At 34.3% G+C, this 19,883-nt stretch overlaps 1 protein-coding gene across 9 annotated transcripts in view; it reads left to right on the top strand.

The window, feature by feature from the left end:
• LOC127786887 (uncharacterized) overlaps window positions 1-19,883 on the top strand; it is a 39,631-nt gene that overhangs the window by 2,387 nt on the left and 17,361 nt on the right. For 4 of the 9 annotated variants that reach the window (XM_052314625.1, XM_052314606.1, XM_052314661.1 and 1 more), the window contains exons 2-9: window positions 11-163; window positions 661-1,521; window positions 3,226-3,369; window positions 3,754-3,825; window positions 5,426-5,605; window positions 6,654-6,725; window positions 7,791-7,970; window positions 8,465-8,608. In XM_052314625.1, coding sequence (XP_052170585.1) covers window positions 11-163; window positions 661-1,521; window positions 3,226-3,369; window positions 3,754-3,825; window positions 5,426-5,605; window positions 6,654-6,725; window positions 7,791-7,970; window positions 8,465-8,608 — 1,806 coding nt within the window. Of the gene's footprint in view, window positions 1-10; window positions 164-348; window positions 392-660; window positions 1,522-3,225; window positions 3,370-3,753; window positions 3,826-5,425; window positions 5,606-6,653; window positions 6,726-7,790; window positions 7,971-8,464; window positions 8,609-8,991; window positions 9,151-11,048; window positions 11,226-11,851; window positions 11,914-12,641; window positions 13,635-19,883 lie in introns of those variants that run through there. The other 5 variants (XM_052314679.1, XM_052314670.1, XM_052314644.1 and 2 more) reach the window with 5 other exon arrangements.

Below are 19,883 nucleotides of genomic sequence, written 5' to 3'. Positions count from 1 at the left end.
GTGAATGAAGGGATATGGAAATGCCGAAACTGCTGTTGGATGTACCAAAGTGGAAGTCCTTGGACTGGTCATACTCCGCATCCTAAGTTTTGGCACTTACATATGCTGTTGAATACCAAAATCATAAACCAAGAGGGACAATGTTTCTTTTGCAAATTTGAAGGTCAGTGGATATGATGATTTCGGGAAATGAAGCATCAGTTTCAAATAGTCAGATTGCAATACCTGTCAATAAATATCTTTTTTTCTGTTTAAATTTTGGATAAGATTGATCCTAATGTTGTCTGGCATGGTAGAGAGAAGGAGAGAGCTGCTATTTTTTTGGGTTGTAGGTTACTTCAAGCAGTTATAGCCTAATAGTCAATGCGCATGGCCATGCCAAAAGCCATGGGTACAGTATTAGTTTTTTTTTTTTTCATTTTGTTGGACAAAGCATTATTTGTTTTGAATTTAGTTGAATTTTCCTTTTATTTTTTGTAACTAATAGGTAAGTGACAGATCTGTTCTTGACTCTGCATTTGCATGTTAAGCAAGAAAACTTTGTAGGTGATTTAAATACTTTTCAATTGGTTTTTGCATGCTTACATTTTCTCCCTTACCACTCATCCAAATCAAAAGCAAGAGTTCAGGAATTAATGCTTGTAGGACACATCTATGCAGGTACTGAATCCGTTGATGGATTTTCCGCGACAGAAAACAATGGCCTTCTATTTTCTGCTTCTGAGAGAAGTTCCAGAGATGATGGATTAGTTGCTGCAACGGAGAATTTTGATGATCAAGAGAGTCAAAGCCATGCAATTAACCATCAAACAAAGGAAATCTCGAATGATGGAAGCTTTTCTCATGTAGGCTTTCTGCCTTCAGGAAAATCGGAAATCTCGAATGGTGGAAGCTTTTCTCATTTAGGCTTTCTGCCTTCAGGAAAATCAGAAATCTCGAATGATGGAAGCTTTTCTCATGTAGGCTTTCTGCCTTCAGCAAAATCGGAAATCTCGAATGATGGAAGCTTTTCTCATGTAGGCTTTCTGCCTTCAGGAAAATCAGAAATCTCGAATGGTGGAAGCTTTTCTCATTTAGGCCTTCTGCCTTCTGAAAAATCAAGTGAAAAACATAAAACAAATAAATCTTGTAGTGATATAACAGTAACATTTGATGATGAGCAGACAGTGGAAATTGATCGTGAATTGACTGAATTTGATGTTGAGAGAGTATTGGAGAAGCAGAACACACATGATTTATACTGTCCTAAATGTAATTCTTGCATTACCGGAAGGGTTATTCTTCACAAAAGAAAACGCAGCATTAGGATTCCTGAGGAAGATAAAAAGCGTAACAAAGGACAACCACTAGGTGCATCTCAGTTAGATGCCAGTATTGCCCCTGCACAAAATTATCAAGGTCATAATACAGTTGATAATTCCTTGGATGGTAGTCTGATTCCTGAAGCCAATGGCCATCATTCGGGCCAAGAGCCAGAGGTGTTCAGATGTTTTTCATGCTTCAGCTTTTTCATACCTCCAGGTATGTTACTAAACCAACAAATCCCTAGCACATTCCTGATATCATATTTGCATTACCATTGCATTTTTATATCATTGCTTGGATCCTTCTAAGACTGGTGATGAAATCCGTTATCTTTTAATGGTATTTGAGGTCGTGTTACTGGTTTTCCAACAATATGCTGCATAGAAAAACCATACGATATATATATATATATCCATTGAGTGACCAGCTGTTCCTATGACGAGAATGAATACCAACACAGACCAAATTGTAATATCTCTGCAGAAACATATTGAAATGCAAGGGAACAGAATGAAATAAGAATGGGTTGACACCCTTCAGAATTCTCCTACAGTAGTCACTTCTCCATTTTTCCCTTGAAAGGAAAAAGTAAAAAATGTCAGCAATGTCATTTATTAATAACATCAAGCAGAAACCTGTTAGGGCTTGTAGAGGAGCTACTAAGGCCTTTTCAATTATAATTGGATTACATCAAGGATTTGCATTGGGTCCATACTTTTTTGCTCTTCTGATGGATGAACTAGCAAAGCACATCAGAGAAGAAAGTGCCTTGGTTTATGCTATTTGCAGACAATATTGTCATAGTGGATGAGACCCAAAAAAAAGCATGAATAATAAACTTGAATTATGGATAAATACTTTAGGATCCAAAGGTTTTAAGTTAAGTAGGTCAAAAATTGAATATGTGGAATTTTGGTTCACTGAAAAGAAAAAAGTGTGGATGATGTCATTTTGAGACTTGAAAATCAAGTTATCCGAAGTAAAAATGAATATAGATATCTAGGATCAAGTGTTCAAAAAGAATGGAAGATGGTGGAGGATGTTACTCATAGAGTTAAAGCTGAATGTTAAAGTAGAGAAGTGTGTCTAACATTTTATAAGATTATCTTTACTTATATGATTCAGAATGTTGGGCAGTTAAGCATCAACATATGCAAAATATGAGCATAGCTAAAATGAAAATGTTACAGTAGATGTGCAGCCATATAAGAGAAGACAAAATAAGAAATGAAATCATATGTTATACATTATATGATTAAGATAGTATGAGCATGTTAGAAGAAGACTAATGGACATATCTATAAGGCTAGTGGATGAAATAAAGAATGTTTGTTGTGGAAGAGGGAGAGGAAGAGTAAATAAAACTTGATGGGAAGCCCTTAAACATGACATTAGATATAATGGCCTTTATGCTTCATTTGGAAGAGGGGTGGGCTAGGGGACAGAACAGTATGTAATGGAACAGAATGTGGGGTAAGGGAAGTAACATAAAGGTTGTTACTCCAGTGTTCTGCGGATGCCCTCTTGAATAAATATTATCTCTTAACAATGATATTTCTGGTTATCTTTTATGGAAATTTTTAGGTGCAAATACCATTTACTTGTTTATGTTCTTTGTCTACGAGATCCTGGGAATTTCTTATACAGCATTCTCGCTCATAGCATGTGTAGACTATTTGATTTTACCTTGTCCGTGAATGATCTGAGTCCCCAAATGAGGATTGACACCACTTAAACTATTCAAGTACTTCAGTGTTTACTTCATGTTGACACAAAGGAAGACCAAAATCTGCTATTGGTGCCAATAACCCTTGAATTTTAAATCAGTATCGTGATGTTCTGCACGTATTTTCTGGCCAGGTTATAACATTGAGGTTGTTGCTTTGGACAGAAAACTGACATTTTAACTGAATTTCACAGGTAGTGAGTTTAAACTGTTCAAGAAACTTGGGGATAAAAGTGAGAAGGAAAACATACAAAGTCCTCGGCCAATATCTGAGGTGAAGAAAAATTGGTTTTCCCGTCTTTTCTCATCACATGCAGAAACAGTGCTTGTTGCTCAAGGTACTACCCATCTGCAATCTTTTTGATTGTTTAGTTCATTTTGTTGACAAATAATCATTTTACTCTTCAGATACACCTGCTGTCTTCCAGATGACATTATTTATTTTGGTCATACTAATTCTTCCTGAAGGAGAGATCTAAAATCAGTTGGAAGCAAAAAAATTTGGAACATATAGGTTTGACATCAAATAGTCAAGAATTAGTGTTAAAATAATATTACTCTAGGTAGGTGCATTAGTGGGGAAAGAAATACTCTTAATCAAAAATAAATGGGACTTAGCTATTGTGGCAAAATAAGATCTCAATATGTGTGCTAGATATTCCAGTAATGAGAACTATCCCCTTTGCTGATGTTTCTAGTTCTTGCTTGATTTGCTGATGCAGGAAGTGATCACATGGCAGATGTTGGAAAAAGTAGTGTTGAAGCATCAGAAAAAGTAACAGAAAGAGGCTTAGGTACATGGACAATACCCAGTAGTTACTTGTGAACGATAAAAATTAGATGGTGTTACTAAAAACAAAAAAGAGACAATGACCTCCTGTAGGTAAGATATTTAGTTTTGCTCGTGGAGGAATAAACCTCTTAATGAAGTGAAAGATAATGTGAATTTTTATAAACGATATCTTATTACAAACTCCACTGATCTGACCAAATTTATGCACTCCTAATGCAGATGCTATAGCAACTAGCAGATTAATTGATTAATCCTTCTTTTAAATTCCATGTCCTAATATGCTACATGCACAAAATTTTCTATTTCTCATGCAGTTATTTCATACAATAACAGAAACAGCTCATCTTCAAACAACACTAGCATGTATAGATGTTATCAATGTCTTATGAATGTTGTTGAAACTGATAAGATCTTTGTTCCTGAGGCATAAAATCCTTCACGTTTTTCTTTCGATATAGTACCTTTTCACAAAGATGATTGGGGGTATTTAATGACAATGGTTGAACAATAATTATGTATTTTCCCATCACTGAATATGATGGATGTGAAGTTTTATGCTGACTGCTAGATGCTTTTCATGACATCTTGAACAGAGGGGGTTGTTCTGGATCCTGCTGATTTGGGTACTGTTTATGAGTTGGGTATGTCAAACTCTCCTGATGAAATTCAACAGGATAACGGAAGTGATAATCCAGCAACACAACTTGCTGGGAAAGTGAACAATTAAGATATTCACGTAGAAAGAATCTAAGTTAGATGGGAGGTGAACAGAAATGAATTCGATCACACTTGTATTTGATCTCCTACTAGATATATATACATGAGCAGACCTTAGTTTGCTCCTAGAATATATGAATTCAAAAAAAAAAAAAATTAAAGTACAGTACAACAACAGATATGATAGGATTTAAACTTTGAAAGGTAGTTTTCTCCTATCTTTTTGAACAACTTTATCTGTAATTTCTTATCCTTTCCTTATCTCCCAACTAACTTTAATTTCAAACTCTTCTCCTTATCATCTTATCTCAAATTACAATCTGCTCTTATCATTATTCAGCCAGAATCCTTATTCAACAGAAAGCTATGGAGCATATTCTGAAACCTGTCAAAAACGCTACTTTTGAACATAACCAAGATGGACTGAACATTCTGGTTCATTCAAGCACGGATTCTTTGACTGTTGAGAAATCCGATATGGATGAGAAACTCAATGCGGCAATTAAACCTGCAGATATAGTTCCTTACTTCAGATGATGACAATGATCCCTAATTATACTACAAAGTTTATTGTGGCATGCTAACTTCAACTCAGTCATTAGATACAATCAGCCTGCACTATTTACACTTCAGCTTAACTTTTAAATTTTGTAGTAGTAATTATATTCCTGACTTTAAAATATCCACGGGCAGAATATTTTCCTTTTTGTGACCACCTAGCTTATTGGGGGGAAATAAATCCTTCAACTTTTAAAAGTGCGGTGCTTATGGTTTTAAGTTGTTACTTTTTCCTTGCTGTATAGCCAGTAATTCTGTTGGAAATAAGCTTACTTTGTCCTCCTTGATTTTAAAGCAGTCCTCATTTAAGAAGGGAATGTGTGCAGATGGTACAGACTCCATCCTGTTATTGTCAAAACCAGCTTCAGTACTTGGAGAGTCAGATATCAGTGAGAATGTGGATATTCTAGCAGATCTTTCTGAGAATGGGCAAAACGTTGATGCCAGTCCTTCCACAAAGCCTCTAGTGGAATATCAAAATACAGAAGTCAAGATAAGTCATAATGGTATGCAAATTAATTCTTCCATTTCTTATCCTAAGAACTGCACCGTGCCCTCTTCTTTCCAGGGTGTGTTTGCATATCTTAACCTGTGATGGCATGTTCCGCCTCTAAAATTTGTGACAATAAAAATATGTACACATTTGTTTTCTCTCGCTTTCTTAGGTCACAGCCTGAAAGTCATTGTTAGTTCTTCGCCAAATGGTGTTGTTGAGATTATATTGATGTAAACTACTAGATGATTATAGCAACTTACCAGATTGAAATTACAGGACCTTGCTAAACCATGCTCCTTTAGGATTAAATATCACACAGATAAATTCTGTCTTCACTTGATTACACTAGCAAGCAGTGGTAGGAATGGTAAAATTGTCTGGTTGTGCCTTTGTAACTGGAAAGGGCTCAAGTTGTGGAAATGGCCTTTTTGTAAACAGAAGGCAACGATCAGGTAAAAAATGACCCTCCCCTGCCCCTCGCATAGCGGGTAGCCTCATGCTCTGTGCATGCTCTTTTACATGATTATTATGTTGTAGGTAATCTGGAGGTGTGGCACTTTTGAGTTTCAAGTCTTAACCAAGTAAGCGTGTTTATTGATTTATTTACTGTAATTTTACAAAGGAAAATTGAAATCCATCCTTATTGTTGTTTGTTTTAGATGAAACAGCTATTTATGTGTTTAAATCCCTCATTCACTAAAATATTTATAGAACCAACACCAAACCTAACAGGCCAGTGATCCTAATGTTCTTGTACTCATTTAATACTTAATACTCTGATAATAGCTTGTGTGCTTCCAATGGATCAAGGGCTAGTACATTCTTCCTTTCAAGTAACACATCAGTTTGACATCAAATAGTCAAGAATTAGTGTGAAAATAATATTACTCTACGTAGGTGCATTAGTGGGGAAAGAAATACTCTTAATAAAAAATAAATGGGACTTAGCTATTGTGGCAAAATAAGATCTCAATAATTTGTGTGCTAGATATTCCAGTAATGAGAACTATCCCTTCTGCTGATGTTTCTAGTTCTTCTTGCTTGATTTGCTGATGCAGGAAGTGGTCACATGGCAGATGTGGAAAAAAGTAGTGTTGAAGCATCAGAAAAAGTAACAGAAAGAGACACAGGTACATGGACAATATCCAGTTGTTACTTGTGAACTATAAAAATAGATGGTGTAACTAAAAATAAAAAAGAAACAATGACCTCCTATGGGTAAGATATTTAGTTTTGCTGGTGGAGGAATAAACCTCTTAATGAAGTGAAAGATAATGTGAATGTTTATAAACGATATCTTGTTACAAACTCCACTGATCCGACCAAATTTATGCACTCTTAATGCAGATGCTATAGCAACTAGCAAATTAATTGATTAATGCTTCTTTTAAATTCCATGTCCTAATATGCTACATGCACAAAATTTTCTATTTCCCATGCAGTTATTTCATACAATAACAGAAACAGCTCATCTTCAAACAACACTAGCATGTATAGATTTTATCAATGTCTTCTGAATGTTGATGAAACTGATAAGAAGGTTATTCTTCATCTTTGTTCCTGAGGCATAAAATCCTTCACCTTTATCTTTCAATATAGTACCTTTTCACAAAGATGATTGGGGGTATTTAATGACAATGGTTGAACAATAGTTATGTATTTTCCCATCACCCAATATGATGGATGTGAAGTTTTATGCTGACTGCTAGATGCTTTTCATGACATCTTGAACAGAGGGGGCTGTTCTGGATCCTGCTGATTTGGGTACTGTTTATGGGTTGGATATGTCAAACTCTCCTGATGAAATTCAACAGGATAACAGAAGTGATAATCCAGCAACACAACTTTCTGGGAAAGTGAACAATTAAGATATTCAAGTAGAAAGAATCTAAGTGAGACGGGAGGTGAACAGAAATGAATTTGATCACACTTGTATTTGATCTCCTACTAGATATATATACATGAGCAGACCTTAGTTTGCCCCTAGAATATACGAATTCAAAAAACAAATTTAAAGGTACAGTACAACAACAGATATGATAGGATTTAAACTTGAAAGGTAGTTTTCTCCTATCTTTTTGAACAGCTTTTTTTGTAACTTCTTATCCTTTCCTTATCTCCCAACTAACTTTAATTTCAAACTCTTCTCCTTATCATCTTATCTCAAATTCCAATCTGCTCTTATCATTATTCAGCCGGAATCCTTCTTCAACAGAAAGCTTTGGGGCACATTCTGAAACCTGTCAAAAACGCTACTTTTGAACATAACCAAGAAGGACTGAGGATTCTGGTTCATTCAAGCACAGATTCTTTAGTTGTTGAGGAATCCCATATGGGTGAGAAACTCAATGTGGCTATAAAAAGTAAACCTGCAGGTATAGTTCCTTACTTCAGATGATGACAATGATCGCTAATTATACTACAAAGTTTATTATGGCATGCTAACTTCTCCTCAGTCATTAGATATAATCGGCCTGCACTATTTACACTTCAGCTTAACCTTTAAATTGTGTAGTAGTAATTATATTCCTGACTTTAAAATACCATTTGCTTGTTTATGTTCTTCCTCTATGAGATCTTGGGAATTTCTTATACTGGATTCTTAGTCATAGCATGTGTAGACTATTTGATTTTACCTTGTCTGTGAATGATCTGAGTCCCCAAATGAGGATTGACACCACTTAAACTATTCAAGTACTTCAGTGTTTACTTCATGTTGACACAAGGGAAGACCAAAAGCTACTGGTGCCAATAACCCTTGAATTTTAAAATCAGTATTGAGATGTTTTGCACGTATTTTTCTGGCTGGGTTATAACATTGAGGTTTTTGCTTCAGACACAAAACTGAAATTTTAACTGAATTTCACAGGTAGTGGGTTTAAACTGTTCAAGAAACTTTGGGATAAAAGTGAGAAGGAAAACATACAAAGTCCTCGGCCAATTTCTGAGGTGAAGAAAAATTGGTTTTCCCATCTTTTCTCATCACATGCAGAAACAGTGCTTGTTGCTCAAGGTACTACCCATCTACAATCTTTTTGATTATTTAGTTGATTTTGTTGACAAATAATCATTTTACTCTTCAGGTACACCTGCTGTCTTCCAGATGACATTATATATTTTGGTCATACTAATTCTTTCTGAATGAGAGATCTAAAATAAGTTGGAAGCAAAAAAATTTGGAACATATCGGTTTGACATCTAATAGTCAAGAATTAGTGTAAAAATAATATTACTCTGGTAGGTGCATTAGTAGGGAAAGAAATACTCTTAATAAAAAATAAACGGGACTTAGCTATTGTGGCAAAATAAGATCTCAATATGTGTGCTAGATATTCCAGTATTGAGAACTATCCCTTCTGCTGATGTTTCTAGTTCTTGCTTGATTTGCTGATGCAGGAAGTGGTCACATGGCAGATGTGGAAAACAGTAGTGTTGAAGCATCAAAAAAAGAAATTAAATCACCTCATCAATCATTTGATGGTCAAGGTGAACCTCAGAGAGGTGGGTATGATGAAACAGAAGAGAACCTAGATCATGTTACAGAAAGAGGCATAGGTACAGGGACAATACCCATTTGTTACTTGTGAACGATAACAATTAGATGGTGTAACTAAAAACAAAAAGAATCAATGACCTCCTATAGGTAAGATATTTAGTTTTGCTTGTGGTGGAATAAACATCTTAATGAAGTGAAAGATAATGTGAATTTTTATAAACGATATCTTATTACAAACTCCACTGTTCTGACCAAATTTATGCACTCCTAATGTAGATGCTATAGCAACTAGCAAATTAATTGATTAATCCTTCTTTTAAATTCCATGTCCTAATATGCTACATGCACAAAATTTTCTGTTTCCCATGCAGTTATTTCATACAATAACAGAAACAGCTCATCTTCAAACAACACTGGCATGTATAGATTTTATCAATGCCTTCTAAATGTTGATGAAACTGATAAGAAGGTTATACTTCATCTTTGTTCCTAGGGCATAAAATCCTTCACGTTTATCTTTCGATATAGTACCTTTTCACAAAGATGATTGAGGGTATTTAATGACAATGGTTGAACAATAATTATGTATTTTCCCATCACTGAATATGATGGATGTGAAGTTTTATGCTGACTGCTAGATGCTTTTCATGACATCTTGAACAGAGGGGGCTGTTCTGGATCCTGCTGATTTGGGTACTGTTTATGAGTTAGATTTGTCATACTCTACTGATGAAATTCAACAGGATAATGGAAGTGATAATCCAGCAACACAACTTGCTGGGAAAGTGAACAATTAAGATATTCAAGTAGAAAGAATCTAAGTGGGATGGGAGGTGAACAGAAATGAATTCGATCACACTTGTATTTGATCTCCTCCTAGATATATATACATGAGCAGACCTTAGTTTGCTCCTAGAATGTACGAATTCAAAAAAAAAAAAATTAAAAGTACAATCCAACGACAGATATGATAGGATTTAAACTTGAAAGGTAGTTTTCTCCTATCTTTTTGAACAGCTTTATTTGTAACTTCTTATCCTTTCCTTATCTCCCAGCTATCTTTAATTTCAAACTCTTCTCCTTATCATCTTATCTCAAATTCCAATATGCTCTTTCATTATTCAGCTGGAATCCTTCTTCAACACTTCCCCTGAAGCTAGTGAATAGATATCTCTCATTTCCAACTTGATTCTAATTAATTCAAACCCTTGTTTAGTCATGGCCTTTGTAAGAATGTCTACTTCTCGTACACCAGTACGAATATATGTAAGGTTGATGACTCCATCTTCAATTTCCTGTTTAATGAAATGTTGATCAATTCTTACATGTTTCACCCGGTCATGTTGAACTGGGTTATTCACGATGTTTATGGCTGATTTGTTGTCACTATATAGCCTTGTAGGGATAGTTATATGTATATTAGTTTCCCAAGCCAAATTATCTCACATATACCTTGAGTTATAGCTCGGTATTCTGTAAACTTGTAATGACTTCATAGGTAACCGTAAAATGAGATTGTGAGGCTTAAACCCTATTTCCCATTTATCCACTGAGGATGTGATAAACTAACTGGTGAGACCAGAAAAACAGACCAGCTAATAATATGATAGTCTAATCTTTCCTATTTGGAGAGAGAACTAATAAAATATTACTGCTGAAGAAGTCCCTTCTTCTTTACTTATTTTTTATGAAAGCCCTTGGTAGTCTGCAAAAGTTCCATCTGAGAAATGTATCTACTTAATTGAAGTGCATTCTGTATCCTTCCAGAAATTAAATGATTTTGTGATGGTGAGCTAGTTTTTCTCATCTGTCTTCTTGCGTTGGCATAGTTAACCACATAATGGCTTCAAGCTCCTTATTATAATGATTTATGCTCATACCCATTTATTCATCAAAAACATAGTATTATCGTGCTATACGCATCACATGCCACACTGTTGCCTTAAAACATTTGCAGGTACTGATGCAATCATTGTTGTCCCAGCTGCTCAGGGAGTACAAGATATTATTCCTGCTGAAGCTAGAGGATTTCATGGAATGGATATAATAAAAAGCATCGTATATGGTGGTTTGGTTGAATCAATTACAAGCCTAGGTGTGGTGTTATCTGCAGCTGGTGCTGATACCACCACGTGTAAGTGTGCTGCATTTTTCTTTCAGCTTTACTTAATCTAATAAAGAAAGTGATATATCAGTATGTGAAATTATTACACTTAATTTTTTTTCTTCTTGTCCAATTTATATTATGGTATTAGGTACTTTGAATAGTTACTATCTCCAAAAAATAAAAACCATTTACCAACATGAGCTCCTACTTTTGAGGTGTTGAGAGTTTGGCCCTTGTCTATCAAAAGAGTGGATTCCTTTAGGCTCAGACCTAATTATTGTGCTTACTTCCAAGCTTTTACCACTACAGAAAATATGTCCAGTTATCAATTTCCGTTGACTTTTTGACACAAGGGAAGAAATTGAAGATTTTATTTTACATATTCTTGAATTGGAATGGTAGTTGGTACTTGTCATGCAAGATCTATCCACAATGGCCGTCAAAAATTCAACTCTTGGATTATTTTCTATGAGACTAGGTCAAAGAGGTGTATGCGGTTACGAACTATTTGTTCTGCACCTGTACATTAAATTCATGCTTTCATTGTATAACCACATAATACATGCACAAATAGCTGAAGGAAACTATTTTCATCTTTGGGTCTTTGAAACTTATTTTCACCATGGGAATGACCTTGTCTATTGGTATTGCAGTGAACATATTGGCTCTGGGATTGGCTAATCTGATTGGAGGACTTTTAGTCATTGGACACAATGTGAGTCTTTCCTTTCAACTCCTTTTAGTTATCCATGACTCAATAAAAGGTTCGAAGAAAATTAAAGAGAAGTCATTGATCATGAAAATTAAAGGGATGGTTTTTTGCTAATGCTGGAATCAATGTAGTATTCATTCCAAAGGTTACCAATCAAACAGTGTCTTTCTCAAATAAAAAAGTTAAAATTTCATAAAGAATGCTTTGGTCAAGAAGATGATACATATTCTAAATCATGGGTTTCTAATAGTTGGGTGTAGATTGATTTTGATTTGACTCTAAATCACGTCTTTTGTCTTTGAGCTCATGTACTTCTGTATGAACTCCAAATGCCTCCACTGTAATTATTAGAAATCTACAAATAGAAGAGTTACTAGAAATAATCTAAATAGATAAAAACACCAGTAGACCATAAATCAGTGTTACCAATGTTTTGAAAACCAGAACAGATTGCCGAACCAGCTGGGGTGGCCAAACACAAACTGGCCGGTTGAATTGGTGACTGGCCTATTCAACCAGTGGTAGTGAATCAGGTTAAATTGATCTTATATTATATTTTGCAGGTTAAATTTAATGAATAAAAGTATACATGTTTAAAAGGTTAACAAGCATGGTTGAAACCCTTGTTGTCCTTACAACGCTAGAGTAACTTTTACCATGACAAATTCTATAGAATGTGTTCTCTCTGCCTTTTCTCTTCTAAATTGACAATACTTATGACCTGTATACAGTTGTGGGAGCTGAAAAATGACCATTCTGGGAGCATCTCCACTGAAACAGCAGAGGATGCATCTGATCAAACTAGCAAGCAACTAGATCGTTATCAAGAGTTACTGGGGCAGAAAGGCAAATTCTCGCTTCACGCAACATTTGCCATCTTATCGTATCTCATATTTGGCTTGCTTTCTCCTGTCATCTATGGGTTCTCGTTTCGTGAGAGCGACAACAGGGATTTCAAACTCATCGCTGTTGCGGCTTCCTCTCTTCTTTGCATCATACTACTTGCTACCGGGAAGGCTTACACCCAGAGGCCGCCCAGGTCTTACATAACAACTGTAATATACTATGTGGTAGCGGGGTTTATGGCCTCAGGCGTATCCTATGCGGCAGGTGATCTAATCAAGAAGCTCCTGGAGAAATTTGGTTGGTTGAGTTCTGATTCTGGCCTCACCTTGACAATACCATTGCAGCAGCAAGCATGGGGAGCCTATCAAGATCACTGACTTCATTCCCCTTCTTCATCTCTTTCTCTCTCGCTGGGGTCAATTTCCATATGTTTGTGTTGCAAGCTACTACTACTTAGGATAGACAGCTGCAGCTTGAACCATATGAATTAAATAACATGTCACGGCATTTTATATTTGAGTAGGATTAATAATAATATATTTTCTCAACGCATTGAGGAAAGCCGCCCTCAATTTTTTTTTCCATGGGAATGCATAAGAACATACTTCTCTTTGAGAATGTGAAACTTTCAGGTGCAGTGCCTTTGGTAGAAAAACCTGAAGAAGCTTGTCACATCCTCTCAACAGTGATAAGTCTGCGCCTCTGTTCTCTCCGACCCTTTGTGTATTTGGCTATTCTCCCATTATTATATGTGATGTTTTTTTACTTTATGCCTCGCATGTTTGAGGCCATAATTGTTGTATTTTCTCTCCTAGCGAGAGTCTTGTAATCTTTCTTTGTTTTTTCACGAGATATATCCCAGCTTGTTTCTTATAGAAGCTTGTTTGCTTTTTCTTGTTTAATGTTTTTTTATTTATAGAAGAAAAAAATAGTGCTAAATTTACGAGGAGTTTGAGCTTAGGAGACACCTATTATATTGTTATGTATGGAAACAGCTTAGAAACGTTGTTTTTACATTTTTGAGACGTTTCATATTTCAAAAACGTTGAAAACAACCAAAAAAATTTCTTGATTCGTTTCTATAATTTCAAAAACATTTTGAGAGAAGTTTCGTAATAAAGTAAACTATTGAAAACACATTTTTGGCTTGGGACGTCAGATTTTTTTTTCTCTAACCAGTAAATATATTAAATTATCTCACTTCTACCACAATGCTCACGCCCTAACCCTAACCCTAATTTTTTGAAGTCTTAATCGGAGCTTGATTGAATCGATGAATTTTTCATCTCGTCTCCAACCGTCCCTTTGTTGTCAACGTTGTTCTCTTGCCAACCAGTTGTTCGGTGCTCGGTGCTGCCATTGATTGATTTGCTCGGTGCTCGAAGCAATTGCTTGCGAGGTCGCCATTTTTTCAAGTCTAATTGCTCGCTTGATTCCCTTTCATTGTCAATTGTTCAATGCTCAATGTTTGTGCCACTGTCGATTCAGTTGCTCAGTGCAATTGCTCGCTTCCTTCTCATCGTTGATTTGCTCAATGCTCGTGCTATCATCGATTCAGTTGCTTAGTGCTTTGCTCACCTGTTAGGTTGCTCGGTGCGTTTGCTTGCTTCCCACTCGCCATCGATTGCTCGATGCTGCTGTCAATTCACACTTTCACAACTTTCATTGTTTAATTGGTCGATTGCTTGTGTTCTGCTCAATTGTCTGCTATTTTTTTTATAATTTTTTATATTAAAAATTATATTTACAAAAAAAAATTTATATATATATTTTTTACATTTTTACCCTTTTTTTGTTTTTTTATTTTTTTGCAAAAATGGTTTTTTTCCATTTTCATTTTATATTCGAAATGTTTTTTATTTCTATTTCTATGCAATTTAGGGAGACATTCGGAAAGATAGAACGAGAGAGAATGAGAAAATAATACTATTTCTATACATACTCTTACCGAAACCGGGGATGGAGGTCAATCTAAATCTATGGCTGGGATTGCATTCTTCATAGACAGACCTATCAACCACTTGGGACATTACAAAAGATCATTCTAAAACCTAAGAGAATCTGGAACACTCTAGAACCACTTAAAACCCTCCATAGCAATCTGGATAACCCTAGGACCTAAACAGTTTAGAAGCTTCAGAAAACGTCCAGGCCTTCATCCATTCTCCGTGTCACATACAGCAAAACCGGCAGGGCTTGACAGGCTGCTTGATCGATGTGATATTTGTAGCAAAAGGATCAATCTGATGTATAGCTTCAATCGTGCTGCATCTTGGAATGGAAACTACATATTTATGGAGATTCTGAGGTCATGAAAGTCCATTTTAATTACTAGTAAAAACTTGTTTCCTGCAGTTTGTTCAGTTCAATCTAGAAAATAAGAGAAGAAGGGCTACGACAAAAGCACAAGATAAATACTAAAACGAAAAAAGAAAAGGTAAATTCAGACAAGGGCATATAGCACAAGGTTCCATTACAAACTGTCATGTGCTATTGCACATTTTCCTGCCCCAAAACCAAAAAAGTAAAACAGAAGGGATCCAGAAGAGGCAAAGGAGAATACAGACAGCACTTGGAAAAATAGTTCTTCCTGCTTCTGAACCAAAAAAACAAACAAACAAAAATGTAACCAAAGCAGATCCAAATAAGGCAAAGATGGAGAGTACAGTACTTTAGAAAAAAGAGCCATTGAAGACAAATTACACATCTAACTTATGCTTAGTCTGGCTATGTTTTTAAAGGGGCTTAAAAGCTATTCAGTTTTTAAGTTGTTTAAAATTTTTAAACTAGGTAGTATTTAAGTTGATAAGATGTTTGGATAAATATATTTTTAAGTTATTAATTAAAAATTATGTATTTAGTTTGTAAAACTTGATAAATTGCTAAAACTTGACAAAAAAAAATTAAAATGGACATAATACTGAATAATGCAAATAAAATTCAAAAAATATAATTTTTTAATAAAAAAATAAATTGATGTTCATTTGTTAAAATACTTACAATTACATATTGATAAATTATAAATAATTTTTAAAAATATATTAGTATAATATTTTATATATAAATTTAAAATAATTTCTAAAATGGACATGGGTGGCGACGGCAATGATGGACGGCGATGGCTGGTGACAACAACTGTTTATGGAGGAGATTCGGTGACAACAATAATAGAGGAAGCACAGATGCAGGAGAAATGAAGATAGAGCAATGAAGGAGAAGATGAGAGTCCGGAATGTATAGGGATAAGAATTGTAAATATAAAAATTATTAGGAAATAAAATTGTTATTTAATCGGTCAACTCAAAAAGCTTTCTTTTCTAGAGCTTATTTGCAAAAGTTGCTGGGCGAGAGCTTCTTTTAAACACTATTGGATTAGAGTTTAAATTATACATCTTTTAAGCTGTTAGTAATGCCAAACGTATAAGAAAATAAGTTTAAGCGGTCAAACCGCATTGCCAAACGAAGGCTTAATTCACATCAAAGCATAATGCATATGAATAAAATATACGACAGACTTCTAGCTCATCTGCAAGATCCAACGGGCGGCTCATTTAAAAGCAGTCAATGGTCACCTTTGCAAATAGCATTGATACTGAAAAGGAAGATGAAAAGGCTGTCGCGAGGTAGGACGAGTTGATAAAGCAACTGTCTTATCCATTCCTACATTGTTAGCAAGCACAACAGTTCTCTCTATTCTTAGGAATTAATGCGATCCCTGATTTTAATTCAGCCCTGCTTTTACTTTTACTTTTCTTCATTTTTGCTTTAAACTGAGATTTTGCCACAAGTGTCTGCACTGTGTTGTTATAGAGCATGACTTTACTGCTGCTTGCTTGGAATATGCCTGGGCATATGCTGTTGCATCGTGGGAAAGAAAGCGCTGGTTTTAACGCTTGCTCTAGTTGCCCTTTCTCTTTGGTTCCATCGCAGATTTGCTTTCCATATGAGGTGCCGCGGAGGTGCACCAAGGACATGCCGGCAGGCAGAATCCGGCAGAATCTAAAGTGGGGCACCCTTACCTGCAATTATCGGATGCCTTTAAGCTTAAACTGACTGTGTTCAACCTTTGCAGGAGCCGAATATTCGGAACATTCAGACTGTATCTGAAGAAGACGACGACGACCCGGCGGTGAATTCTGAAGGGCAACCTACCGGCTCAACCAACTTGGGGCCTTAGAGGAAAATGTTTGTTGGGGTCTTTTCAAATAATAATAATACACCTTTACGAAAAAATTTCATTATTTTATTAAATTAAAAAAAGTTAAAATTAAATTAATTATAAAATATAATAATTTTTTAACTATATTAAATTTTTAATTAAAATATAATATCTGAAAGATTAAAAGAAACCAAACAACCTCATATAATAAACAAATAAACAATAAAAATTAAGAAGATAAAATTAGGAACAATGAGATTTTTTTTAAGGTTGCAATTGAAATATTTATAAAAAAAAAATAATTTTACAATATTAAAATTTATGGAATATTTAAGAAGAAACGGTAAAAATTAAAAAAAAAATTGAGAATAATAAAAAGAGATAACATAAAAATTGAAAAAAAAAAAAAAAAGAACACAAAAGGTTGTAAATTAATTATTAGGTTGAATGTCTATAAAAAATTGAATTGAAAATTAGATTTTATTTGGATCTCAATTGTTTTTAATAAACGATAAATCTATTTGGATAGAATCTATCCAGATAGAAAGACATTTAATACTTGTTTTATATTATTTTAATTATATTAAACAAAACATAAAGACAATTTTAACTTTATAAAAATTCTAACTCTTCACTCGCCTAAAACTCCCGCCTAAAACTACTGCCCAACATATTAAAGTTGCATATTTTCAAAGCAAAAAAAATTAATTATGAAAATGAATAATAACAATCATGACACTTAGATTATGAAAATAAATAATGACAAAGCAAAAAAAATTAGTTATAAAAATAAATAATGACAATTATTTGTGTTGAAGTCCGCCCAATGTGGGCGGACTGCTGCATCATGCAGCAGGCGCAGCGGACTGCATCTAAGATGCAGTCCGCTGCTGCATCTAACATGCGCAGCGGACTGCATGTTAGATGCAGTCCGCTGCGCATCATGCAGCCCGCTGGTGGGTTACATCTTAGATGTAGTGCTTGGCGGGCTGCATCTAAGATGTAGTCCGCTAGCATTGTATTTGGCGGACTGCATTTAGATGTAATCCCATCAAAAATTGGGGGTTGTTTGAATTATTGGACGGGTTTCATTACTGATATTTTTGTTATTTGATGTCTTTAATGATCTCTTGCGTCAATCAATTCAAAACAAAGTAGAATAATTTGTATTTAAAGCCATTATGACTCTTGAGATTCTAAAAATTCATTAACTCAAGTGAGAGACTAAAATTTAAATTTAACAAGGAAGAGAGAGAATGAAATTTTGACTTGTGAATAGAAAGGGTATTGTTGGTAAATAAAATATTAAATGACATTCTTATCCTAATATCAATAATTGAAATGACAAAAAAAGACAATTCTATCTAGACCGATTCTATCCAAATAACAAGGTCCTTTAATAAAATATTTATTATTATAAAAATATAAATTACAAAATTTTAGAGGCCTTCGTAAATGCGGCCGGGCCTTAAACGAAAACGGTCTGAAATCTAAATCAAAAAGCTTCCCAATTAAGATTCTGTAATGAAAATTTGTCCTCATTTAGTGGGCCAAGTCAATATTTGTATCTTAACTTTTTTTTTTTTTTAATGTGTTAACTTAAACTTTTTATCGTTTTAATTATATTTTTGAATTTATATTTTTAAGTCAATTTAATTCATGTACTATTACGTAAAAAGAATGTAACATATACTTTGTTATCTTACTTTATTTTTTTTTATGTGTAAAAATTTAAAAATTAAATTAACTTAAAAATATAGATTCATAGGTATAACTAAAACAATGAAAAGCTTGGATTGTTATACGAAAAAAATCAAAATATAAAAATTAAATTGACTAAAAAATCAAATTCAATGGTATAATTGAAAATAACGAAAAATTCAAGTGATCATCAAACAATGATTTAAACCAATGTTTTAAAAATCGGATCGGAAAGCGAACCGGCCTATTAATTGAGTCACGGGTTAGTTGGTCCGACCGATCAGACTAGAGTGGTCTGACCGGATGATGTCATATATATATATTTTGTAATTAAATAATATATATTAAATATATATTTAAAATATTAATATTCTATATATTATTATGAGAAATGTTATTATTAACTAATATATAACTAATATTTTATATATAATTGTTATATATGTTATTAAAGAATTAACTAATAATTAAAATTTTAAAAAATAAGTGAGAGGGTGAAAAAAATCGAGGTCAACCCGATTCATCAGTCCAATTGAATTTTGACCAATTTTGATCGGATTGAAGGAGATTTAATATTTTGAGTCAAATAGGATCGGATAGGCCACCGGTTCCCGGTTAAACCAGTCCGACTGGCCGGTCCGGTCTGATTTTTAAAACAATGATTTAAACCAATGCAATGTGAAAATTTACACCAATAAAATTTGTTGAATCTGACTTCTTGTTAGTTCAATCCCAATCTTCTTATTCTTTTTACAGAAACTATCCTCACAAACAATTTTCATAAATAATTTTTATAAATTAATGTGGTATATACAAAATTTATAATAATTTAATTTAAAATTAACAATAATTCATAATAGTTTTACTCAAAATTAATAATAGATTTTATCACGAACTATTATTAATTTTAAATTAAATTATGTATGAGTTCCGTTAGTTTGCAAATAAGATCTTATTTAAATGATGTGAATCTATCATTAAAACATGGGATGGAACCGACTTGATTTTGGAAATCAAAATGTGAAATCTGGTTAACGGCAACGATTGGCAAAGAGGTTAGATTAGGGGAAAATGTTCGTTGTTGCAAAAGATAATCGGCGACAGACAAAGATCAATGGTGACAATTGGTCAGAAAACAGAAGAGCTTATCCTGCGCCTTGCCGCCTCCATGAAAGACAAATCTGGAGAAAGAAATGGCAGTAGTAGAGCTGCAGAGGCACGACTACTACATTAAAGGATTGACTTCAGCAAAGGGTTAGCTCCTAGA

This window comes from Diospyros lotus, chromosome 1 (assembly GCF_014633365.1).
Source record: "Diospyros lotus cultivar Yz01 chromosome 1, ASM1463336v1, whole genome shotgun sequence".
NCBI lineage: Eukaryota > Viridiplantae > Streptophyta > Magnoliopsida > Ericales > Ebenaceae > Diospyros > Diospyros lotus.
The sequence above is the reverse complement of the archived record's forward strand: the minus strand, read 5'-3'. Positions and strand labels throughout refer to the sequence as shown.